General features: G+C 44.1%; 1 protein-coding gene across 1 annotated transcript in view; it reads right to left on the reverse strand.

Moving 5' to 3' along the window:
* The window catches only part of eys (eyes shut homolog), a 292,598-nt gene extending 265,959 nt beyond the window's left edge, over positions 1-26,639 (reverse strand). Inside the window, 8 exon segments of the mRNA XM_056292252.1 lie at positions 2,397-2,536; positions 6,474-6,578; positions 10,531-10,690; positions 12,826-12,940; positions 14,236-14,363; positions 14,865-15,058; positions 23,462-23,578; positions 25,877-26,639. Of these exon segments, the coding sequence (XP_056148227.1) occupies positions 2,397-2,536; positions 6,474-6,578; positions 10,531-10,690; positions 12,826-12,940; positions 14,236-14,363; positions 14,865-15,058; positions 23,462-23,578; positions 25,877-26,639 (1,722 nt within the window).
* Between the last annotated feature and the right edge of the window lie 786 nt (positions 26,640-27,425).

The raw sequence follows: 27,425 nt of genomic DNA on the forward strand, positions 1-27,425 counted from the left end.
CATTTATGGGAGGGAGGGAAGGAGGGAGGGAGACAAAAATTGGCAAAAAATGTTTTGACAAACACCAACAAAGAAATGAAAATACATATTTAAAGAAGCTGTAGAGACCAGTCTAAATGATTAAACTAACACCCCCCCCCCTTTTCTCCATAATTGTACTTGGCCAATTACCCCACTCTTCCGAGCCGTCCCAGTTGCTGCTCCACCCCCTCTGCCGATCGTGGGAGGGCTGCAGACTACCACATGCCTCCTCCCATACATGTGGAGTCACCAGCCGCTTTCTTTCACCTGACAGTGAGGAGTTTCACCAGGGGGATATAGTGTGTGGGAGGATCACGCTATTCCCCCCAGTTCCCCCTCCCCCCCAAACAGGCGCCCCGACCGAACAGAGGAGGCGCTAGTGCAGCGACCAGGACACATACCCACATCCAGCTTCCCACCCGCAGACACGGCCAATTGTGTCTGTAGGGACACCCAACCAAGCCGGAGGTAACGCAGGGATTCGAACCGGCGATCCCTGCGTTGGTAGGCAACAGAATAGACCGCTACGCTACCCGGAAGCCTATTAAACTAACTTTTAACTAGACAGAGCAATCACTCAGATTGATCTCAACTTTCAGCGGCACTGTATCAAAATGAAATTCAGATGTTGTCATATCGCATCTAAATCAATGATGAGAATCTGTTCCCTCATATTATTCAGGAAACAAGCTCTAAAATATCTGAATTGACAATCCTTTGAAAACTATTTTTGGTTTAATATCATACTTTACATTACCAGCTCAATGTACTGAACATCAGTTGGAGTCTAAAATATGGCATCTGTGCATCTTTAAGCAGACACCACGACGTCGACGTGCACTGAAGCAGGAATCCCCCCCTATTTTCTTACTTCTCGGCAGATACCTGCAGTACGCGTGTTCAGAGGCAGTCAGCAGTATGGATCAGTTGCACTGCTGACAGTCTGACCTGCAGCCCTTGTCGTGAGACAGACCCATCGGAGCAGTGTGGGGCTGCAGGAGGAGGCTCGTGCCCCCTCTCAGGAGAGGAGACTCTCATTACCATGGCTGTGAAGGTGAAGGGGATGTGTTATATTCCTCTCCCAAAGATCAGGAAAAGTTGAAAGTTTTCAGGGTAGTTGCTTTTGGAGAATCAGGTCCCAAAAAAATTTCGTTTCCCAAAAAAAACCCCGGATAGTGGCAACAGTTGCAGGCAGTAAGAAGCATAGCAGGAGGAAAAACGGCATCATCTCGCTAAGGTGGACTCGCAAGGGGCTAAGTTGATCCTTTTAAAATTGTTCTGAAATCTTTAAAACAAACATTTTATCATTTTAAGAACTTTTGTAAATTTATGTTCTCATTTTTAATCCTCTCAAGCGTCGCTACAGCCTCTCTCATTTTGTTTCTTTCCAGGGAGATGGACTAGTTGACCCTGGGCATGTGGGGTGGCGAGTTAAGTTGGTTCCTCTCCAGTTCCATGGTGCTGCTTCACGTCTACAACCGTTTAAGAGGTTTTCCATTTCAGGATGGTTTATGTTGTGTGCTTATCTACTGCTTTGATCATGTTGTTGTCACGTCCACATGCATTTGACTGGAAACTCCTCTGAGAAATCGACTTCATAATCACGTTGTTAGAATGCCACTACATACTCATATAGGGTCCAGTTTTCTGACTTCTGCTTCTGTGATGTGTGTAAGTAAATACAGATCTGAGAACAGAGTCACTACTGGTACCCTAAACCTCTTCTTATACAGGCGATTAAAAAAATCACTAAAAACCAAACTTAAGGTGCCTGGGTAGCGTAGCGGTCTATTCTGTTGCCTACCAACACGGGAGTCGCCGGTTAGAATCCCCGTGTTATTGCTGGCTTGGTCGGGCGTCCCTACAGACACAATTGTCCGTGTCTGCGGGTGAGAAGCCGGATGTGGGTATGTGTCCTGGTCGCTGCATTAGCGCCTCCCCTCTGGTCGGTCGGGGCGCCTGTTCGGGGGGGAGGGGGAACTGGGGGGAATAGCGTGATCCTCCCACACACTACGTCCCCCTGGTGAAACTCCTCACTGTCAGGTGAAAAGAAGCGGCTGGCGACTCCACATGTATGGGAGGAGGCATGTGGTAGTCTGCAGCCCTCCCCGGATCAGCAGAGGGGGTGGAGCAGCGATCGGGACGGCTCGGAAGAGGGGGGGTAATTGGCCAAGTACGATTGGGGGGAAAAAAGAGAGAGAGAAAAAAGCACTTTGAAACCGCTTTGGAGTTTCACACGATCCACAGGATAAGCATAACCCCACTAAAACACTGACTCCCTAAAGGTGTGGAGTGGAAGAGCAGAAAAAACAGGGAGGGATGAGGACAGAACAGCATGTATGGTGTTCTTGTCCATGAAGACTACTTTTACTCACTTGAACGTGCTGAGGGCAGGGTATACGACAGGTATATTTAAGGCCAATGGGAAGATCCACACACTGAGTCTTCGGAGGACATACGTTGTTGGGCAGAGCACAAGCGTCTATGTCCACCTCACAAGCTTTTCCCTGAAAACCTACAAGAAAAGGTGACATTGAACTCTGTATTTAGTTAGCAGTAAGTGTGCTGTCATCAGGGGCATTGTTTTCTCTCTTCTTAAGTTGCATTTCTGACACAGCACCTGCAGAACAACAGCCCTCATGCAGTCACATTAATACAACGTGCAGTTTGGAAACTTAAAAGATTCTTTGGCTGCAAAAAAAAAAAAATTTACTGACTGTGAGACGCGATGCAGAACTTGTCTAACGCAGCACCCTTTTCCAGAAATGTTATTCTACCTACAATTTTTTATATGTCGGGAAAAAAGGTAGGGGAAGCATGTAATAGTCCCAAGTGCATGGAGTTCATGCAGCTTTGCATGGAGTGACCTAGATTTACATGAGGCTGCTGTATTTATCATTGGTCTGCATTGCACTTGAACCCTGAACTCATAGATCACCACTATGATAGATTTACACGTTGACTGATTAAATCTCTTTGGGGTTAAATAATTGAAAAATGTCACTAAAAGGCTGATTGAGGTGGTTTTATCAACAGCTTTCTCTGCCTTCTATTTGTGACAGGTTCACACACTCAAAGTATGGTTATCTTACTGAATAAAGATATCTTTATCTTAACGTTTACTGTACAACACAATACTGGTGGTAAAATAGAGAGGGTTTTTTTTTCTATAGATTTTTCTCCCCTATCGTGTATGGCTAATTACCTTCCCGGTCGCTGCTCCACCCCAGGTGACTACCACGTCTCCTCCCATACATGTGGAGTCACCAGCCGCTTCTTTTTACCTGACAGTCAGGAGTTTCACCAGGGGGACGTAGCGCGTGGGAGGATCATGCTAGTCCTCCCAGTTCCCCCTCCCCCCTGAACAGGCGCCCCGACCGACCAGAGGAGGCGCTGGTGCAGCGACCAGGACACATACCCCCATCCGGCTTCCCACCCACAGACACGGCCAATTGTGTTTGTAGGGACGCCCGACCAAGCCGGAGGCAATACGGGGATTCAAACCGCTGTCCCCGTGTTGGTAGGCAATGGAACAGACCGCTATGCTACCTGGATGCCCCACAACAGAGAGGTATTAAAGTTAACCTTTTCATTAAAGATGAACTTGGGCTTGAACTTGAGCTTGGGCTAGGATTGTGTCTTTGAATTTATTCTTTTCAATACTTACCAACGGCTAATAATAGTCCATCAAAAAAATACAGTTAATTTCTTTCTATATTTGTTCAGCTCTATGTACCTGCAACATCTGATGGGGGGGGGGGGGTGGAAGAATCTGGCATGTGGTAGAAACGCTTCTTTCATTGTTAAATTTTTTTTGTTGCTTTTTTTTCACAAAGCATGCAAACATACCATTTCATTATCAACAATTCTAGTCACCACAAAACCCAGAAATGCCTGCTGAAATAATAACTTTGCTGGGGAAGGTTCTTTGGGGGAAAATTCAACGGTCTGGTCCCTGGGATGAAGTGTCTCGTGCTGTATGGTGGCTTCTGAGGCAACAACACATTCCAGGGAAGCAGGAGATGCAGCCGCAAGAGAAGCTACCTCTGCCCTGCCAGTGAGCCAGACTTCTCAGGGGAGCGCCATCACTTTGCATCAGTGAGTGTAAATTCGGACTCAGCCGGTGAAGCAAAATAAACAATTACTGGCAAATTATATTAAAACGGGTTTGATAATACATCACTGATGTCACAGTGCAGTTGGGCTCCTGAGCTCCGGCAGTGAGCTGGGTGATTCTTTTCAGCTGCCCTTCACAGGCGGTAAAGACCATCTTTCAGTCTTTTGCTGACTACGCTGGCTGCTTTTACTGAAAACCAGTTTGAAAATAAGAATAAAAAAAAATCTCCTAAAAGAGGGCGTCCGGGTAGCGTGGCGGTCTATTCCGTTGCCTACCGACACAGGGCTCACCGGCTCGAATCCCCGTGTTATCTCTGGCTTGGTTGGGTGTCCTCACAGACACAATTGGCTGTGTCTGCAGGTGGGAAGCCGGATGTGGGCATGTGTCCTGGTCGTTGCACTAGCGCCTCCGCTGCTAAGTCGGGGCACCTGTCAGGGGGGAGGGGGAACTGGGGGGAATAGCGTGATCCTCCCACACGCTACGTCCCCCTGGTGAAACTCCTCACCGTCAGGTGAAAAGAAGCGGCTGGTGTCTCCACATGTATGGGAGGAGACATGTGGTAGTCTGCAGCTCTCCCCGGATCAGCAGAGGGGGTGGAGCAGAGACCGGGACGGCTCGGAAGAGTGGGGTAATTGGCCGGGTACAATTGGGGAGAAAAATAAAAGAGGGGAGGGGAGGGGAGGGGAGGGGGTAAAAAAAAATCCACAAAAAAAAAGCATCCCCTAAAAAATAAACATACTTAAAATAATTGATGAGATTTTTTCCTCCTCTACAGTTTCCACAGGGAGACAGCAGAATGCTGCTTACCAGAAAGTCTGAAGTGTCGCCCATCATGTTGTGCTTTTAGTAAATGGTGCTTTGAAAAACCAGCCCCGTGAAATCAATAATGGAGTGAAAGGGGAGGGGGTGGCATGAATACTGTCATCACTTCAGATGTTTATAGTTTCTGGGAAGTTAAAGGTTCAGTCTTCCAAGTATTCAACATGTTTATGGGCATTCATCATGAATTTACAGGAATTTACAATACATTTCTAAACTATTAAAGGTTTTATAGTGTATACACACACACACACACACACACACACACACATATTATATATATATATATATGTATGTATGTATGTATGTATGTATGTATATCAAGTCAATTTTATTTATGTAGCCCAATATCACAAATTAGCCTCAGGGGGCTTTACAGCAACACAACATCCTGTCCTGAGACCCTCTCATCAGATAAGGAACAACCCCCTAAAAACCTTTAACAGGGAGAAAAAACAGGAAGAAACCTCAGGGAGAGCAACAGAGGGGGATCTTTCTCCCAAGACGCACAACGTGCAATGATGTTGTGTCTGCACAATTTACACAATACAACATTGAAAGAGAATAACACAATTATAATGGAACTATAAAACATATGAAGAATATGATGAGGAGGATGCCAAGCAGTGTCCAGAAGCCACCGGAACAGCCCAGGACCTGAGCTATGCGACCAGCCATGTAAAATATATATATATATATATAATCCAGTGAGTCAAGTAAATTCTTTGAGACAGTACACGCCTGTTTCATGCCATAAGCAATCATCAGCTCACTGGATTATTTTGCTCCTTGTTTGTTGAGCACTTTCCCTACCGTTGAGTTTTTCTTTTAACAAAGTTATTTATAGATATCAATACAGATGTAGGAAAAAAAACCTTCGATACGTGGCAGTACAAGCTTGTTTCGTGTGTCGCGCACTCATCAGCTGCTATAATATGCTTGATATGCCACTCCTCATTTGAGCACTTTTATCAACGCCAGAGTTTCTGGGAAAAAAAACTATATATATATATATATATATATATATATATATATACACACACACACACACACACATACACATTTATATTCCGCTCCTCATTTGTTGCGCACTCTTACCAACACCATTGAAGGTTTCTTGAAAAACGAAAAAAAAAAACGCTATATATATATATAGTTGTGTGTGTGTGTGTGTGTGTGTGTGAGCAACATTTTATGTAGCAAAAAGCTTGATGTCCAGCTCTGTCAGTTATTTTAGTGTGGAGGAATGTCCTTTATGACGTGACTTGACCAGTACTGATTTGTCTGGCCTCGGTTGCCGGGGCAAGGGGCTTCATGGGGCTCAGACAGCAAAAGCCGACCACCCATAGATTACTAAGTCTGGACGATATAAAGTGGTCAGAAGGGCCCTGCGTCAGCATCTCGCAGCACACCGAGTGAATACATGAATGTGAAGGGGGTCAGATAAGGCAGGCTTTACAAGTTGTCCCTGAAACCTGGGTAAATGTGCAGCTTGTTTGGAAATAGCCCGACCTACCTGTGGGACACCAGCATTCATAGTGTCCTGCCAGGTCAGAACATGTGCCATTGTGCTGACAAGGATTTGATTCACACTCGTTGATGTCCGTCTCACAGTAGGTTCCTGCAGACAAGAGTAAAACACGATGCTGAGTTGGATTTATCTCTTTTCTCACTACATACAGCATGTCTACAAAAATAAGTGTTGCTTTGAACCCTTTGTGAGACACAACAGTTGTGAATTATCACAAGAAATGAGGCCACCCTCAAACACGCCATGATGAAGACTCTTCATGGTTTATAAACCTGTTTGATGGTTTCCAACTACAAGAGGGCTAAACAGTGGACTGAGTTTATAAAGACATGTGAGGGTTACGGCATACGTTACAGAAGTCCCCTCATCGATTCACCCGTCCCACTTTCTTTTTTTGGGGGTTTTTTTCCCTCCTTTTTCTCCCCAATTCTAATTACCCCACTCTTCCGAGCCGTCCCGGTCTCTGCTCCACCCCCCCTGCCGATCCGGGGAGGGCTACAGACTACCACATGCTTCCTCCCATACATGTGGAGTCGCCAGCCGCTTCTTTTCACCTGACAGTGAGGAGTTTCACCAGGGGGACGTAGCGCGTGGGAAGATCACGCTATTCTCCCAAGTCCCCCCTCCCCCCCAAACAGGCGCCCCGACCAACCAGAGGAGGCGCTAGTGCAGCGACCAGGACATATCTCCACATCCGGCTTCCCACCCGCAGACACGGCCAATTGTGTCGGTAGGGACGCCTGACCAAGCTGGAGGTAACACGGGGATTCGAACCAGCGATCCCCGTGTTGGTAGGCAACGGAATAGACCACTACGCTACCCGGACGCCCCAACCGGTCTCACTTTCTTGTTGGAAAAGTGGTCAGCCATATTGTCCACAGGGCTGCTTAAGAGAGCAGATGATGGGGGATAAGGCAGCTAGCTACTGGGAGACTTGTTGCGTGTTCAGCTGCCTGCACAGCTGCTCGCTCTGCCGCTGGAGTGCAGCTTATTCATCCAAAACGTCTTGTCATCAATAACACAGCAGCAAAAACCTGTAGCCAAAGTCCTCCTCTGTCGGAAACAAACTCACTTTACAGCCAAACCAGCATGATTAATGTCATTTGCACAACAGTTTGTACAGGCCATCTTATTTAAAATATGCCATGGTGAGCATACAGCAAAATACACAAACTCATCTTGAAAGACTGAAAAACCCTCATGCAGAATTATGAGTGCAGTACGTCTGTGCGCTACAGCGACAAGATCTAGGTTGCAAAATGTGATTACTTAAAGTAGAAGGTCAAAACATTCAAATATGAAAAATTCCAAAATGATAACCAATTAGGCTGGTCAGTATCAGCTGAGGCTCCCTCAGGGGTGCCTGTTAGTTTAGTTTGTTGACAAAATGCTCCCGCTCTCACACACTTATCCATTATTCAACATGACGGTTCTTTAGAAATCAGCAGGTCTCCCGCTGTCTAGTGTGCATTTCACTAGGTGTTGCTGAGAGGGGAAAGTCAAGAAAAGATTCAATATGAGGTTAGATCATAGTAAATATTCTCAACAATGCACTTGGGATTTACATTTCATCTGGCAAGTACACCCCCTGACACCTCTGGTAAATTATAACCTTCCATTTGACCTTTTTTGCAAGCCGTCTCTCGGTGCCTTCCTAGTAAAAGAGAAGCCCTCCAGAAGACTTGAATGCCAGGGTTTTGAATCATGTATTCCGGGTTATGATCTATGATCAAGTTATGTGCGGGGGCCCAAACATGGGCTGAAATGAAATGTGCTCTCTGGGCTGCATGGCTCAAAATTCCAGAGCAAAAATCCCGAGATGCCAGAAAATTATGAATTCTATTAGTCACTAAGGCCTACCATGCTGGAAGAGACAATTTTCCATGACTGAAGTGGCAAAAGATTTCAGCTTTGAAGAGAAGGGGAAAAAAATCCTTGCTCATGGAATGCTATGTGAGGGCTTATCTGACTGACAGGCGGGTGTGGAAGGACAGAAGACGAGGTGCAGGGACAAGCTAAGCCACAACCTGACCACAGGGGTGAAAAGCACTTTTACAATCATTTACAATATATGTAAGGAATTAAAAACAGGAGGCGAAGTTGCTAAAAAAAAAAAACAGTATACAGGCAATAAAGATAGTATTATTATGTCATGCATCGTGTTTCATACTATGTGTCGACTGTCTCAGGGGAGCATTTGGGCATTACAGTTTATTCTCTTTTAATATTGCATAACCCTTCCATGGGCTATTGAAGTGTGGTTTGGTGGTATGCAGTAAGGTAGCAAGGGTGTTATATTATACTAATGTCGTGAGCAGAATGCTTACTGGCCCATCGTATTCACAGCTTACTTTGTCCTATCTGTTGTGCCTTCTTTAGGATAGTACTTGTATTTTTCTGGGATCCGGGGAAATCATTGCTGTCCTTGTGCAGCCACATGCGGTGTTACTGATTTAGTCGCTCAGTGTGCTGGGACCCTTTTCAGTTTAAGGATGGCTCCTTGAAGGTTCCTACATTATTTACTGTTGCTGTTTCACGCTTGCATTTCCATCTTGTGCACACATATTTAACCCTTGTGTTGTCCACACATTGTGTGTACTGCCCTTGTCTTAAGAGTCATTTATGACCCGCCTTCATTAAACCTCTAAATCAAAGCAACTTAATTTAATTTTAAACCCCACATCTATGTTGCAGGAAGAAACAAGCTGTCCTTCATCACAAACTGTGCGACTATCTGGGTTTTCCTCTTCACCGTGCAGAAAGACTGCATTTAATCAGTGGACACCACTCGTTTTTATACAACACACCTGTCATACTGGTTTTCTTTACTAAAGTAGAGGTTGTTTATTATTATTACTATTATTATTATTATTGTTATTATTGCTTAAGGTACTGCATAGGTGTAAAAATTAACTTTTTAGCAAGAGGCAGCACCTGTCTTAGGGTCATGTTTGACCCTAAAACAGTCATAGTACCCTAGTGGCGGACAGCTTTCATGGAAATATGAACATAAACAACGTTTCACTTTTTCTAATGTTGGGGTCACGCTAGGAAAAGTCATCACAAAAGTCATCATTTAGAGTCTTTTCTCTGCTGTTAAACACTGTTGTGGGTCATTTTTTGACCCATAGATGACAGAAGGGTTAGTAGTTTTCTTTGAGAGCTAAACAAATTTCAGTTATGTTATTTAGGTAGCACTTCGCCAGCATAACTGGAGAGACTGCAGCAGGCCTATCAAACATCACGTTATTGATAGGCAACCAAAACTGACTGTAAAAAAAAAAAAAAAATCAGCTATTGAAAAATAGAAAATCTGTTCTTTGCCTTCACCATGTATTAAGGTAAGGGTCTGGGTTTACAATATTCATAGCCTACTTTTTGGTTTGGATTAATAACAGAATTTTTTTGCATGGCCATACTTCATGTACGGTTAGGGGTCATCACATAGCGATGTATAAACAAGGTGTACTTCTGTAAAATATAAATAAGCTTCACTGGGATGTGAAAAGCATACAGTACAGTTTGTTTGAACTAAAAGACAATAAAAGATTACAACTGAGCTCACTTAATCCTGCCTGGAATTAAACAGAGCTGGGAGGAGATCAACCCAAAACTAACAGAGACGGCGCTCATCTCTCAAGGTGGCTTCCTCGGGCACTATTTGCTGTGCACTTGAGCAGGACTTTGTTACCAGATGCTGCAGGACAGGACCATGTGTCAGTCAATCACCCAGCGAGATGAACGAGTTTATATGGCATCACTACCATGTTACATTAAATCTGCTAGGGAATTTCTATTAAATATCTGACATAAAATGGTGGCTTTTAAGCATGGTACTATATAACAGGTGCACATATACCTCTGTCTGCCTTGGATTACAAGTAATACAAAACAGATTATTTAATAATGAATAAACCTACAAGAGTTAAAGATCCAACATGTCTGCCTTCACCACCACCCAATGCTATGTTAACTTCATAGATAAATCAGAGGAAAAAAAACCAATATATATAAAAGAAAGAGTAAACCAAAATTGCCTCACCTGTGAAACCAAGGGGACATTTGCAAACGTACTGCGGGGGAGAAGCTGGTTGACTGGTTGTGATGCATGTGGCTCCATTTAAACAGCTGTTTGGGTGCATCAGGCAGGCATTGCCTACATATTGGCAAAATTCTCCTATCCAGCCGGGTGCACAGATGCACTGCAGAGGAAAAGGTTTCATACAGCTCGCATCAGCACTGCATAAAAGATCAACTCAGTCACTTCTAATCTCATTACTACGGTATACTTTTCTTTTTTTTAACTACTACAATAATAGTATAGATGGCCATTAAATAAATTCCCTAACTGGTGGTACTTTACCTCTTTTTTTCTTTCTTCAAAGAGAACCAGATAAAACAAAATCACAGAAAGAATAGCTAATCTGTGGTAGGTAAATATGCTGATTGTACCTGACTTGAGATCGGAGACAAAGCAAAGGCAAAACATCGAAGCCCCTTTTGGTCTAATTGAACAAGACTGATGAAGAATAATTAGGAGCTGAGGGGCACACTCCAGATGAGTCTCAGGTGTTGTGTATGAGGATACAGACGGTTGAGGGAGCTGAGCTATAGAGAGGCAAATTAGACCAGATTCTGTCTGTCAGAGTCATGTGTCCACACACTCTAAATGATTAATGGTCTAGGAATTGGATTACTACTGTCTGCAGCAAGTCTCTGTCCTCACTGTTTATATATCCATCTATCTCTTTCTGTATGTCTATCAATCTATCTGTCTGTTAATCTAGCTCTTTTTAGATAGGATTTTTTTTTTTGTCTTCTTAATGACCGGGATTTCACTCCAACCTAAAACGACAGTGGGCGGTCAAAATGACGGCCGGTTTTTAAACTCTATATTCTGTCAAGATAAATACCCAGTTGAGATATTAATGCACGGCATATGTTAGTATGTCTGTTAAGAAACTAACTGACACCAAAATTAACATTTTAACAACTTGTAATACTGGTCCTGACCTTTCAATGGATCGAAATGCTTCAATACTATTTTTCAAAGTTTAAAATGGCGGCTGTCCAACGCCTGTGGTGGTAGCCATGGTGCGTCTGTAACCAGACATGTTGGAAATAACCAAAAATCAAGTTTAGACTATTTCTCTGCACTGGAGGACGCTAGTGTGTTTCTAGGACAGAGCAACGAACGTCGCGAAGGTAATGACGCGACAACACATGTCATAAATACTGACATGACGCACACGATCACACGCAAATTACAAGTGCTCATGGTCGTTTTAGGTAGAGCTTATTATAACTTTTTTATGCAATTGATCTAAAACTCATTTTAAATGCAAATATATGCAATTTTAGGGGCATTCAGAGAGCGGCAGGTCTGTATCTCCCCCCCACAAAGTTATTAAACTTTGAAAATCCAAAACGGTCAAAGTGACTGCTTTTAAGAAAGACCAATTTGTCACACATTTGTATATGAAACAGTTTCATCTGTTGTGTCACACATATTCTATCTATGAAAATAAAAACACTGCCCTGTAACTATGACGATTCATCAGTCAGTTGCTGCCATGATGAAGCATTTGTGAACAAACCTGTTCAGTTTACTGAGCTGCCCATCACTCAGGGACTTTATAGAACAACATCCCCGTCAGGAAAGTGATATCAACATTTGGAGGCTTGCATTGCTGCAGTTTTTCCTCATCAGAATCAGGTGTCTAAGCAGGTATTGTCTGTTGCTGCCCACTGTGTGTATCTAGGCTACCAGTTTCTCACTGTGGGAATGTAAAGCTCTCTGCAACTGTGATTGAAGGCTTCATAAATAAACATGACTTGACTTAAAGTGGCGCCGACATATGCACACAGTGATCATGCAGAGAATGAATATGGCTTCTGAAAATCTGGTCACAGCACGTCACCAAAATAACTGCAGATTAAAATCATGCTGCTGTGTTTTTTTAACATATGTATAATAAACACTGCATTTGTTGCATCGTCGTCTTCAACCTGCATTGGGGGAAGCAGGTATTAAATCCAAACGACATTGTTGTGATTTTTTTTAAATTTAATTTTAAGTGCTGCCATTTATTTTAAACTAGTGCAATAAATGAAATCAGTGGTACATATGGTCCCAGCAAAAACCAAAGATAATGATGTGAAATATATGATAATAATAATAATGACAGTGGTGTACTTGAGTGTTGAGTGTGGGTAGAGCACAATGTCCAACTCCTGCTCATAACATTCAATTAGATATCGTATGAGCCTTTTTTCTTCATTATTTTCATTATAATTTTTCATTATTTCATTAAGACGGAAACATTCAATTACTTACCTCATATCCGCCAATTAAACTCAAGCACAATCCCTCATTTAGGCACTTGATATTGAGCAGCTTGCAGTAGTCAATTACCTCTTCACAGTTCCTCCCAGAAAACCCTCTGAGACATCTGCAGAGGGAAGTTAGCATCATCACAGTCAATTCACCTTCAGCTTGCAGTATTAACAGGCCGTACTTTTTCACAACATTCAAAGGGCTGCAGTTTGAATTTTGAAACGTTATATGAACTGAGTCAAATATACTTAGGTCAAATATTATTTGTGAATAACCCCTAGTGTTCACTTTAACCTGGTTGGATGCTACGGGTGGGACAGATTTTTTTTTTATCCCCCCCCCTTTTCTCCCCAGTTGTACCCGGCCAATTACCCCACTCTTCCGAGCTGTCCCGGTCTCTGCTCCACCCGCTCTGCCGATCTGGGGAGAGCTGCAGACTACCACATGTCTCCTCCGATACATTTGGAGTCACCAGCCGCCTCTTTTCACCTGACAGTGAGGAGTTTCACCAAGGGGACGTTGCACGTGGGAGGATCACGCTATCCCCCCCCCCCCCAAACAGGTGCCTCAACCAACCAGAAGAGGCACTAGTGCAGCAACCAGGACACATACCCACATCCGGCTTCCCACCCACAGACACAGCCAATTGTGTCTGTAGGGACGCCTGACCCAGCTGGAGATAACACGGGGATTCGAACCGGCGATCCCTGTGTTGGTAAGCAACGGAATAGACCGCTACGCTACCCGGATGCCCAGCAGGACAAATGTGAAAGTTCCAGCAACGTATCACAACATACAGACAGTAAAACACTTTTCCTGTAAATATGTAAACCTTCTGACATCCTATACGAGACACAATAACCACCTGCTAATCTGAGAAGATCAAAACAAAAGCTTCAACGTCTTGCCCAAGTGTTCTGCCCAGGAATGCTGTAATGAATGAGTGTCAAGTGAAAACTTTCCTTTTCTGGGATTCTATTATGAAAAGTGACATAATGTCTTTTATATTGCTTCTACTGCGAGCTGCTCATCACTGATGCTAATGAACTGTGAATAAACATTTAATGTCATGTCGTTCTTTTTAAACTGACACGTCATCATTCTGCAAACAACATGAACTGACATGCAAAGAAAACAATATTTTAAGAGATACTTCAGTCAAATTTCACTCATACCATTTAGAAATGCTTTTTTTTTTGATGCAGTAGCAACATATGTTTATATGCTGACTGAAATCAGCTCATAAAACATTTCTTTTAATAGTCCATAAGCACCCATCTTATTACATGAGCGACAAAACAGGACAAACTATCATTAAACCTTAAGGGGAGGGATTTTTCCAAGACGCCCCAGTCGTCTTTTGAGAGGGGAACACTAGAATGGCCTCTATTAGATCCCTGTATGTGTCACCTGCAGGCATAATCATCTCCCCTGGATACACAGCTGGCATTGTTGAGACATGGTGATGGGCTGCACAGGTTCTGCTGTCTGCGGCATGCCGGCGCCACATTACCATCTGCACAGGCACAATCAGAGGCCTGCATACAGAGCCAAAACAAACCAGGTCACCTGTCAGCTTGAGAAAACAAGGTTAGATTACACAGAGCTACGCGAGATCACAAACTGCAGGAGACGTCGATCATCACAGATCAGTGATATAAAGTGCTACGTATTCTTGCGTAATGACAGAGATCAACTGAAACGTCTGCACCAGTTCCTTCACACTTCATCCTGAAAACATGCAACATGCATACCATGTAACACGGGGATTCGATCCAGTGATTCCCGTGTTGGTAGGTAACAGAATAGACCACTATGCCACCCAGACACTCTCCAATATAGTACTTAATACTCAATCGAAATTCTAGAGGAAGCAGATATACTTTTCCCCTGCAGCTTTTGGTCAGGAGGTACTATTAATTAGTGCAGGCTTCAAAATGTCAGCACTCGAGCGGTGTTAAAGGATGCATATTACTTTTCTCAATATTACATCAACTTCATATAAGAAAGGCAAGACATAAAGGGGAGAAGATGCTCACGTGTTTCCCTGCAGAGCAGAGCAGTTCATCCTGACAACCATAAGACGTGCAATTGAAGTCAAATTGATAGTCACAGTCGAGGCCACTGAATCCCTCTGGACAGTGGCAGACAAAACCAGTGGTCGTATCTTCACACATGCCACCATTTCTGCACGGGTTCGGATAACAGGATGCTCTCCTCTCACATAGTGGACCTACAGAATAGATGATGGATAAAATGTTGAGTGCTGCAGTCCTTACTTAAGTTATGTGAAAGCCGTTTGAACGCAACCTGAAAAAGACTGCCAACTGGCGTTTTCATGATAACCACCATATGTCCAGTGCAAAGAGTTGTTTGTTTACAGCAACTCTCCTCGTGTGTGAACTGCCTCAACACTCCTGCACAAGTAACCCGCAGCAGCATGAAATAGCACCACAGCACTATAGCAGCTGTTACACTGACACGAAGGAAATGATATGACTTGTATGACTTATGACTTAACAGGGAAAGGGGTGATTGATGTGTTTAATCAATAATCAAGAGTTTGAAAGATTACAGGAATGAATGATGGTAGAAGATGGGCCTTTCTGATATTATGTCTATGCAGCCATCTCAAGTGAATATCATTCTCCATTATCATCATCATTCGCTGTCTCCGATGGCTTGCTGTAGAGCACAATTACCCATTTCAGTTGCTGTCACAAGTCAAGCCAGCCAAAACTCATAAAAAAATAAAAAAACATTTTCAAACAACAAAAAAAAAAATCAATATTTTGTCATGATGGTTATACAATGGCTCAACTACAGCGGCATTCTAAGAGCTTGTACATCTACTTTGTTCCTTGATACTACAAAAAGACAAAAACTCTCATTTAGTTCATGGCTGTTAGAATTTCAGAATTTCGTTTCTTTCATGTACACAAGTACATGAAAGCAACAACAATACATTGTTCCTGATTCCTGATGAAGAAGGTAAACATCCTGACAAGGTGACAACTACACAATGTACATATTTGAGTTTGGCTAACCAACAGTGTATACTATACATAGATTAATGCAGCTACATGGAATGCATGAGTTGAAGCATCTCACAACTATAACATTAATGTAACAAAGATAAGTCTGCAAACAGGTTCAGCCTGACCCCTGACAGTATTTCGGACCGTATTTCAGGCACACTGTGAAAACTGAAGTTCTTGAAAAGTACGACTGGCTGAATGAACACTTAATACACAAGGTGCAAAACATGTATGTTAAATACGGCAGGACAAGTCATAGTTCATCATAACGGCTTTCTTTGCATTATCTTCCCAGTGTGCTGCACTTCAGCGTCTTGGTGCTTTCACAGACACAGACAGACAGACAGACAGACAGACAGACAGACAGACAGACAGACAGACAGACAGACAGACAGACAGACAGACAGACAGACAGACAGACAGACAGACAGACTGGTGTCGGGCAAAGAGTTTCTGAAATGCATGCAAATAATCTTGGCTGTTTTAACTCACAACTTTGGTCGCAGTATTTTTAAGTGTTGTATATTTCCCCAATATTCGCTCCCCTGCCAACCTAGCCCTGACAGGTAATGTCACAGCAGCATTGTATGCAAAAGATAAAATTAGACTGAATTCACTGCTGGTTCAAGGTGAATAAAATTTGGCGTTATTCCCTGGAGAAAGGTTTTCATTTTTGTGTTCTTCAGAAAGTGCCTACTCATTTATCTTTCCCGTGACTCTTTCTTTGCATATTTTCCCTAATCCCCCTGCTGATACAAGTTCTCATTTCCCAGAGGCTCCTCATAGCCTCTCTGTGGGCATCAATCTTACTGTGTACACCCTCAGGGCTTGCTTTTGCCTCATTTCCCGCTAGAAAATTGAGTTTTCATGATAACATGTCCACTAAAACTTCCAGCAATGCAAATCACCTTTACAGACCTCCTGCTCTGTCTTAGATATGCACAAAATCACAGACGGTCATCGGTCATTGTCTTCCTCACAAGAGCCTGTTGCATCCATGAACATTGCAGAGATGATAAATTTGCTGCCTCGAGAGAATAAGGTACTACAACTACAACTTGGTAACCCCAATATTTATTTTCATCAGTAGTGCAAATGATGAGTGTTTGCATTACCAGTTTTATGTTTGCCACAGATCCATTCAGTACTTCTAATAATAATAATAATTCTAACTAGCAACTAACTGATTATTTCACCAATCACTGCTCAGAATATACATCCATCCATCCATTATCCAAACCGCTCATCCTGCTCTCAGGGTCACGGGATGCTGGAGCCTGTCCCAGCAGTCATTGGGCGGCAGCCGAAGAGACACCCTGGACAGGCCACCAGGCCATCACACACACACACACACACACACACACACACACCAAGGGACAATTTAGTGTGGCTGATTCACCTGACCTACATGTCTTTGGACTGTGGGAGGAAATCCATGCAGACACGGGCAGAACGCCACACAGAGGACGACCTGGGACGACCCCCAAGGTTGGATGACCCCGGGGCTCGAACCCAGGACCTTCTCACTATGAGGCAATCACACTAACCACTGCGCCAATATATATGCCACACAGTGCTAAGAATAGACTTAAAGAAATAACATAGCGTCACTGTTAGACTGCGTAGGCCTATATATTAAAGCAATTGCCAGAATCATACTTCAAAGATAATGTTACAATTAATTGAATTAAAAGAAACAATTAACACCTCGTGCTAGAATGGCAGTAACCTTACAGAGGGAGTGATAACATGAAATGTATACCCAGTAGTCGGTGCACAGGGGATTCAAATCAAAGGAAAATCTCATTTGAAGCGTCCCACGAGTTTGGCTCATTATTCTGTGCGCATAGACTTTGGCCTACCAGGGCATCCAGCACCGGGGCAGCCAGGAACTTCCAGTTGATTAATGAGGCAACAGCAGTGAGGAGGTAAAAGAGGAACAAGCTCCACAGAACTCCCAAGAAGCTGTAAGCGGACAGCGGGACACAATAACCGCTCGAAGGGCGCAAAAGGAATGAGGGCTAACAACTGAAGCATGCTAGATAAGATACCTATAGATGGGCCCCTGCAGTTAGCCGATTCTTTTGGAGCATGTTTCATCAACTTCTAGTGGAAAGTATAAGCAGGGTTTTGAATTTACCAGTTGTCCAAACTGCCAGCGGTCCATTTGTTAAAAAAGAAAAAAATCAAAAGAAAATGTGCACAGTATTAATATTTGATTTTTACAGTTGAACCTTGGGTGCAGGCTAGAATTTGGAGCTGTAATTTGGCATTTTTTTTACACGCCATTTTATTTACTACTATTTTCAGCTGCTCCCGTTAGGGGTCGCCACAGCGAATCATTCGTTTCCATCTCTTCCTGTCCTCTGCATCTTCCTCTGTCACACCAGCCACCTGCATGTCCTCCCTCACCACCTCCATAAACCTCCTCTTTGGCCTTCCTCTTCTCCTGTTCCCTGGCAGCTCCATATTCAGCATCCTTCTCCCAATATACCCAGCATCTCTCCTCCACACATGTCCAAACCATCTCCATCTTGTCTCTCTTGCTTTGTCTCCAAACCGTCCAACCTGAGCTGTCCCTCTAATATACTCGTTCCTAATCCTGTCCTCCTTCATCACTCCCAATGAAAATCTTATCATCTTCATCTCTGCCACCTCCAGCTCCACCTCCTGTCTTTTCGTCAGTGCCACTGTCTGCACACCATATAACATAGCTGGTCTCACAACCATCTTGTAAACCTTCCCTTTAACTCTTGCTGGTACCCTTCTGTCACACATCACTCCTGACACTCTTCTCCACCCACTCCACCCTGCCTGCTCTCTCTTCTTCACTCCCCGTTACTTTGGACAGTTGACCCCAAGTATTTAAACTCATCCACCTTCATCACCTCTACTCCTTGCATCCTCACCATTCCACTGTCCTCTCTCTCATTCACACATAGGTATTCCGTCTTGCTCCTACTGACTTTCATTCCTCTTCTCTCCAGTGCATACCTCCACCTCTCCAGGCTCTCCTCAACCTGCACCCTACTCTAACTGCAGATCACAATATCATCCACAAACATCATAGTCCACACAGACACCTGCCTGATCTCTGCCGTCAACCTGTCCATCACCATCGCAACTATTTTTATGTAATTTAATTTTATATGTAGTTTATGTAAAAAAATTACATGCCATTTTATAATACACATTATGACATCATATCTACAGTAAAAAAAAGAAAAGAAAAAAGGTTTCTCTGTAAATGGCTTACCAAGCTAAAAAAGGAATGCCAGAGCTCTAGAAATAACCTTGAGGGTACAGAACCCAAGTAATAAGCTGAAAACCTGGCTTTGGAGTCTACGGGCAAAGCTGTGACACCTCAGAAATATTACCAGGACAAGTTGTGCTCTAAACAAAGCGATGAATCAACGTGGCGAGCCACCAGGATGTTTCACAGAGGAACATTCATACTGGGCCTGCTCCTAGACAGAGTCACACAGGGCATACAGAGAGTTTACACATTTTGTAACTCATTTGAGCGTGACACCCATTAACCCAGCTGTACACTGCTGCAGCAAATGAGCCTCATTAGTGAACTAAAGGTGAGATCAGTAATGTCTCAAACCAGCTTACTGGCCGATAAGGGCCCACCGCAACTGCAGCCACAAACCAAACCAAAAAACGACACGCAAAAACACATGCAGTATGATGCATATGACAAATGTAAAATCGTTGTTACCAGGGCGCCCGGGTGGTGTGGCGGTCTATTCCGCTGCCTACCAACACGGGGAACGCTGGTTCGAATCCCCGTGTTACCTCCGGCTTGGTCAGGCGTCCCTACAGACACAATAGGCGGTGTCTGCGGGTGGGAAGCCGGATGTGGGTATGTGTCCTGGTCGCTGCTCTAGCGCCTCCTCTGGTCGGTCGGGGCGCCTGTTTGGGGGGGGGGGTACTGGGGGGAATAGCGTGATCCTCCCACATGCTACGTCCCCCTGGTGAAACTCCTCACAGTCAGGTGAAAAGAAGCGGCTGGCGACTCCACATGTATCAGAGGAGACATGTGGTAGTGTGCAGCCCTCCATAGATCAGCAGAGGGGGTGGAGCAGAGACCGGGACGGCTCGGGAGAGTGGGGGAATTGGCCGGATACAACTGGGGAGAACCCCCCCCCCCCAAATAAATCCCAAATCGCTGTTCCTGGTGTTTATTTATGATCTTGAAGACTGAATATTTAAAGTGCATAATGTGCTGTTGCTCAAACTGATCTAAAAGAAGTTGGAAATGATTCACAAACAAGCGCCAATACACATGTACAATGTCTTCCACCAGCACCATGTATACAGAGAGTCTGGCCATCCTTTGAGCTTTGCAAGATGCCACACGCTGTGATTTGCTGAGAGCCTGTCACGTGTTTGACAGGCGCCGTGTTGCCTACCAACGTCTGGCTCTGTCGTCATGACGATTCAATGATTTTTCCCGCGTTTTCGTCCCATTTCTCGCCGATTTGTAGCAGCTGAAGGAGAAATGGTGTGTTGTGCGGCTCGGGGCTGTTCCGTCCGGCCGGGACAAGGCCGTATGATGCATCGCTTTCCACAGGATGCACAAAGGAGGGCAGTTTGGACCATGAAGATTCGCAGGCTGGGCTGGTCCCCCTCAGCTTATTCCTACTTGTGCTCGGTGAGTTCATTTCAGTGTTTATGATTTTTGGATAAACTAACTTCCCCGGAGCAATCCAAGAGTCTGTAAGGTACTGATGTGTGGAAATCAGTTGTATAGCACATCCAAGCCATGTGTAACCGTTGACAGAAATCAGGCACATGTAAACGGTGTCAGACTGTCATATGGGATGGACTGAGTGGCGGGCCTGAGCCTGAGCCGAGGCAGTGTGTGGGTCGTGTTGAGATAAACTAGACAAGAGCCCCGACACACAACTGATGCTGCACTGGCTAAACCTGGAAACAGGTGGGCCTCATGTTTCTCAAGTGTCCCTGATATTATTGCTCATTATCATTCACTAGTAGCCTACTGAACGTTGCAAAATATGTAATACTGGTACTGACCACCAGTTTACCCACCACACCAGTAGTGTAGTGGATAAAAACTAAAGTCTCTGGAGTAAATTCTTTGGGTTGAAATCCACATGTGTGCAGCAGAGGCCCCTGCTCAGTGCCTGCAACTGTGTTACGACCGCTGGTGGGTCTCTTCCTCATCTCATCACCTTCATCATGAACTGACAAAGTGAAACACGTTATTACCCTAGTCTCTGCTCCTGATCTGGTGCTAAACCACCTACTCTTGACTACTGATACGCAATGATAAAAACATTTCTGGCTCTTTGAAACTGGGATTGAAATGAAGGAAAATCCATAATTCCTGGAAGCCTAAGTACTGGTACTGAATGATGTAAAATACATAAAGTGCCTCTCAAAATTATTTACGCAGTGGTATGGCCTTATAAGGCCAAACCCCTTTCTCAGCAGCTTCAATATGTTGTCTAGATTTTTAATCTAATAAATTCTTTGTTTCCTCTAACTCGCCCACCGTGCCCGAGAACCTCACCCAGCACCCCATCTCTGTTTTCCCTTATTTCTTTGAAAGTGCAGCTTGAGAGAACGCGAAGGGAGCATGATTTTGAATAGCGTGGCATGGGGCTGCCTCCCAGTTGGTAGGCGATATGGCGCCCGTGTAGCCAGTTGACCAGACTCTCTCTATACACGGCGCTGTCTTCCACACAAAGCATGTGGATGGCTGTGTGGCACAACCACAGTGCATCATGGGTCTTTCTTAATTACTTTTTAGCTTCAAAAACATCCTGCTAAAAATCATCCACAAAACAGATAAGTTGTTTAGAATTACAAAACGGCATTAATATTTTTCTAACCAGCGTCTTATCAACAACAGTTGTACTCGGCCCATCCATTCTACTGCAAAAACGAGCAGCATTATGACTGTTTTAATGCTGGTTAGGATTCTTCCACTAACACAGACCCTTCTCACTCTGACTATAACATAATCAACATGTGACCAAGTACGTACGTATGTAAGTGTGTCAGGAAATGTTGAATTCAAGCCTGATAATGTTCTAAAGCACATCAAGTCCAGTTTGAAACCTCATCAAAGATGTTGACAGACGCTCGTCAATCGGAAGCATTACTCCATCAATGAAAATGAACTGGAGTCAACTTTATCAATAGCAATAACAAAGATTTTTCTTTCAGACACTAACTAATAATTCACTCAATGCTTCCTCCCCAGTACCTTTTTTTTTTCTCTCCCTTTATCTCCCAATTGCACTCTTCTGAGCCATCCCGGTCTCTGCTCCACCCCCTCCGCCGATCCAGGGAGGGCTGCAGACTACCACATGTCTCCTCTGATACATGTGGAATCGCCAGCCGCTTCTTTTCACCTGACAGTGAGGAGTTTCACCAAGGGGACGTAGCGCATGGGAGGATCACGCTAATCCCCCCAGCTCCCCCTCCCCCTAAACAGGCACCACCACCGGCCAGAGGAGGCACTAGTGTAGCAACCAGGACACATACCCACATCCGATTTCCCACTGCAGACACGGCAAATTGTGTCTGAAGAGATGCCCGACCAAGCCGAAGGTAACACGGGGATTCGAACCGGCGACCCCCATGTTGGTAGGCAACGGATGCCTCACATTTTTACCCATATACACTAATGGTGGTGTCAACCGTGCAAGGTAATAACCAGCTCATCGGGAGCAGTTAGGGGTTAGGTGTCTTGCTCAGGCACACCGACATGTTTGCCAGGAGGAGGCGAGGACTGAACCAGCAGCCCTCCAGTTACCAGACAACCTGCTCTACCTCCTGAATTGAATATTTTTTTGTTGCTTGAAATGTATCTAGATGTATTGTAAAGCTTGTCTGGTTACGAGATACAAATCAAACTCAGCAGGTGAGATGTACACCCCCGGTATACAGAGGAGCTGAGCAGCCACTACCTTTGTTTTTGCATTTGACTATAGTGCATAAAAATATTATATAAGTATCCCAAACTTTAAAACTATACAAGTACAAGAAAATCATATTCAATAACATCTTATAAAATTCTCAACTGTGAGAATAACAGTTCTCATGAGAGAATAACAGCCGCAGTGGCTCAGCAGGTCATCCAGTAACTTAATGGTTGCTGGTTCAATCCCTGATAAATTATTTGCAACCACCATCTATGCTACCCGGGCGCTCATGAATCCATCTTTTAGCATCTACAGAAATATTGGCAATTCAAAGATATGTTTGCTGAAGTTTTCAACTTAAGTATTTAAATATAGACTCATCCAGCCAGACTGCGTCCCGCTGCACAGAGAACCAGGATGTAGTATGATGTATCAAAGTGCATCTGGTATATGGCATTTTAAAGACACTGACCAGCTATGTATAATGGATTATAAAAAAAGATGGAAGCAATATAGTCCAAAACAGCAACTCAGGGATTCATGCCTTTGAATGATTTTAGACAATCTAGACTTTCAGGGGTCGACACTGTATGGGAATGTTCCAAGATTGGGTTTTCACACACACAGCAAGTTTAATAGTGAGAGGGACAATCCATCTATAATACACCTGCAGCAAGTCATATCAGGGTTCCTTACCAGAGTATCCTGTACTGCACATGCATCTGAAGGAGGCTGGCGACACTTGTACACAGTTGCCATTTCGACAAACTCTACCGCAGTTCTCTTTCCCGATGACTTCAGAGCAGTTCACCCCTGCAAAGAAAATAACAACTCCAGTCATTGTTAGTATGCAGTACTAATAATCCCAGTCACTGTTACTATGCAGAAATAGTAATAATCCCGTCATTGTTAATATGCAGAAATAGTAATAATCCCGTCATTGTTAATATACAGAAATACAGTTAGATTGGAGAGACAGACATGATTGGTTGGATATGTACTGTACATGCACAGATTTCTGTACTGGGGCCAGTCATTTGAATTTCAAAATACACAAAAGCATGTTATCAGCAGTACATTTTACTGAACATATGGACGTGGTTTGCAAAATGATGAAGAAAAAAGTCACTGAGAGCACATGCTGAGCTAATTTAATATTCATACTGTTTGCTTTGGCTACAACAATCTAATGCATATGCTAAAATATGTTGCCCCGACGAGGCAAACAATAAAAATATGGCATGAATGAGGATTTTGTTTCTTTGCCCGGGCTTTTGTTTGAAAACAGCCCCTAGCTCTAGCTTTTAACACACTAGCAGCGCAGCTAAAAAGTCAATTGCTCATTTTCTTTAACAGCCATTAAAGAGCAGAAATGTTTGATGAATAGGTACTGTTAACAGCTGCCTTTCCGTTCCTAAAGCTGCTGCTGGGGGCTCAGCTCTGGTTATTTATCAGTGTCCGTGCAGTTCTGATGCCTCTATATGACTGATATGAGCACATGAGACCAAAGGCAAATAAAATGAATATGGTTGTATAATCATCCTAATGCTTGTCTCTGGGTCAGGTTCTCTGGGAAATCTGACAAAACAATTTACGGCACACAGATGGGACATATACCCACAATTAGAGATATATTACTCCGTTGCCATATATCTTGCAAACAGCTGGTTTTCCAAAACACCGCTACGTCTCTGTCACTTCTCTTCCAAACAAATGCGCAAGACACCAGAGGGTGAATTTAAATCTTTGGGAACCGAGGAGAAGCTTATGCAAAATGAAGCCGTTTTTCCACAAAACACTTAACATTTATATCCACGGGGCCGTGCAAAGACAACTATGATCCAATACGCCTCATGGCAGGTTTATTATTTATTCTTAGTTTACTTCTCTCGTCATCAATAACCTAAGGTCTGTAAAAATTTGTGATGACATTCTTGTAAGCATTGTGGTGGAGCTGTCAAGAAAGATGGGTTTCGAAACACTAGAACGACCACCATCTCACTCCCGCCTAAAACGACCCTGGGCGGTCAAAATGACCGCCGCGGTTTTTAAACTATAATCGAGATATTAATGCATTGCATATGTTAGTATGTCTGTTATGAAACTAACTGACACCAAAATTAACATTTTAACAATTTTAATACTATTTTTCAAACAATTTATAATGGCCGCTGTCCAACGTCTGTCAGATATGTTGGACATAATCACAAGTCAAGTTTAGACTATTTCTCTGCACTGGAGGATGCTAGTGTGTTTCTAGGACAGAGCAACGAACTTCCCGAAGGAAATGACGTGACCAACACACGTCATAAATACTGACATGACGCACACCATCACGCGCAAATTACAAGCGGCCATTTTGACCGCTCATGGTCATTTTAGGCAGAGCTTATCGTAACTTTTTTTTTTTTGCACAAGTCATCTAAAATTCCGGTCGCCTCACAGCAAGAAGGTCTGTGTTCGAGCCCCGGGGTAGTCCAACCTTGGGGGTCATCCCCTGTGAGGAGTTTGCATGTTCTCCCTGTGTCTGTGTGGGTTTCCTCCAGGGGCTCCGGTTTCCTCCCACAGTCCAAAGACATGTAGGTCAGGTGAACCGGCCATACTGAATTGTCCCTAGGTGTGAGTGTGTTTGTGTGTGTCTGTGTGTGTTGGCCTGGTGGCCTGTCCAGGGTGTCTCCCCGCCTGCCGCCCAATGACTGCTGGGATAGGCTCAGCATCCCCGCGACCCTGAGAGCAGGATAAGCAGTTCGTGTAATGGATGGATGATCTAAAACTAATTTTAAATGCAAATATATGCAATTTTTGTTGAATTCAGGGAGCGGCAGGTCTGTATCTTTTTTTTTCTTTTACACAAAGCTACTAAACTTTGAAAATTCAAAATGGTCATAATGACCATCTTGGTCGTTCTAGTGTTTCAATGCAATATTCTGTTTCCATGTCACTGGTTATTGTGTAGTTCATAGCTCTGAACAGGCGTCGACAACAAAGTAAATGGGGCTGCAGCACAATTTACAGATTAGTCCAGCGGGGTGTGTGCCTGTAATGAAAACAGCAGCATGGTTGTACAGAACAAGGAACACAGCAGTTAGTTGAAGTGGGTTTTGTCCTTACCTGTAAAATGTGGAGGGCACAAACATTTATATGCTCTGTGGCTTGCATCCGCAGAGCCATTGCTCAAACAAACTCCTTTGTTTTCACAAGGGTTATCCAAACAAGCATCGAACTTTTCACAAAACCTTCCGGTGTAATGCCGGTGGCAGTGACAGTGGTATGCATCTTCCTGAAGGCCCGTTTGACAAACACCATTCCCCGAACAAAGTCGAATTAACGGGGAACTCTGACAAAGTTGTTCTTTCACGGACACGTTGACCCTCAAGCCAAGCCGGCATAGCTGGCTATCCCCCTCATGCAGAGCAATAAAATAATGATGACCCGGGCCGAGCCACTTCGGATCAACGAGCTCACTTCCGTTGATGCGGTGGGGGGAAAGAAACTGATCCTTTAAATGCATTTCAGCAGAACAACATTCAAAGGCCTCCTTTGACACGTTGGCAAGTCTGATGCCGTAGGACAGAAGTGTTTCGTCAACAGATACGGACAGTCTGTCTCCGTGCTGCAACTGAAGGGGGCACATCTGTGGAAAGTTGCAAGATTGCACGCCTGGCTCCTCTCCTTCTTTCTCGGAACCCCAACAATGGGCGATATTCATGCAGATGTCGTCCATAAGTGTCCACTGCAGCTGAACTGTCTGTTGTTGTACATGCCATTCAAGCGAGGCTTGTCTACTGCAAACAGTTTGGCAATGAGCTATGTGAACAATGACGCTCACAAGGGCAGTAATGATGGCGATAATGTGTGATAATAACCTCTCCATGTTTCCTGCTGTTCAATACGGGCCCATGTAGAACTCGGAAGCCTTAGTTTGATTCATCTGAAGAACGTCAGGGGTAAAGGCTTTGTATAATACTTCCAATCACCAGATACTATTGTGAATGCAGTGAGTCCCGAAGACAGGCAGCGATGAACACCATGGTCAATACCAACCTAAGGAACATAAAGAGTGTGATGAGTGCTTTGCAAGCAAACAAACAACAGTTCATTTCTTCTGGGATAATCACCTCATGCATCTTGCAGATATACTACTTTTTTACCCCCCTCTTTTTCTCCCCAACTGTACTTGGCCAATTACCCCACTCTTCCGAGTTGTCCCGGTCTCTGCTCCACCCCCTCTGCTGATCCGGGGAGGGCTGCAGACTACCACATGCCTCCTCCCATACATGTGGAGTTGCCAGCCGCTTCTTTTCACCTGACAGGGAGGAGTTTGGGACGTGGCATGGGAGGATCACGCTATTCTCCCCAGTCCCCCCCCTCCAAAACAGGCGCCCTGACCGACCAGAGGAGGCGCTAGTGCAGCAACCAGGACACATACCCACATCTGGCTTCCCACCCGCAGACACGGCCAATTGTGTCTGTAGGGACGCCCGACCGAGCCGGAGGTAACGTGGGGATTTGAACCGGAGATCCTTGTGTTGGTAGGCAACAGAATAGACCGCTACACTACCCAGACGCCCTATTCTACTTTTATAAATATGACAGCCTAATTACTTTCATAACTCCAGTAAAGGACAAAAATAGACAAAGACAACAACACTATTCCTGA

This window comes from Lampris incognitus, chromosome 13, assembly GCF_029633865.1.
Source record: "Lampris incognitus isolate fLamInc1 chromosome 13, fLamInc1.hap2, whole genome shotgun sequence".
NCBI classification, from domain to species: domain Eukaryota; kingdom Metazoa; phylum Chordata; class Actinopteri; order Lampriformes; family Lampridae; genus Lampris; species Lampris incognitus.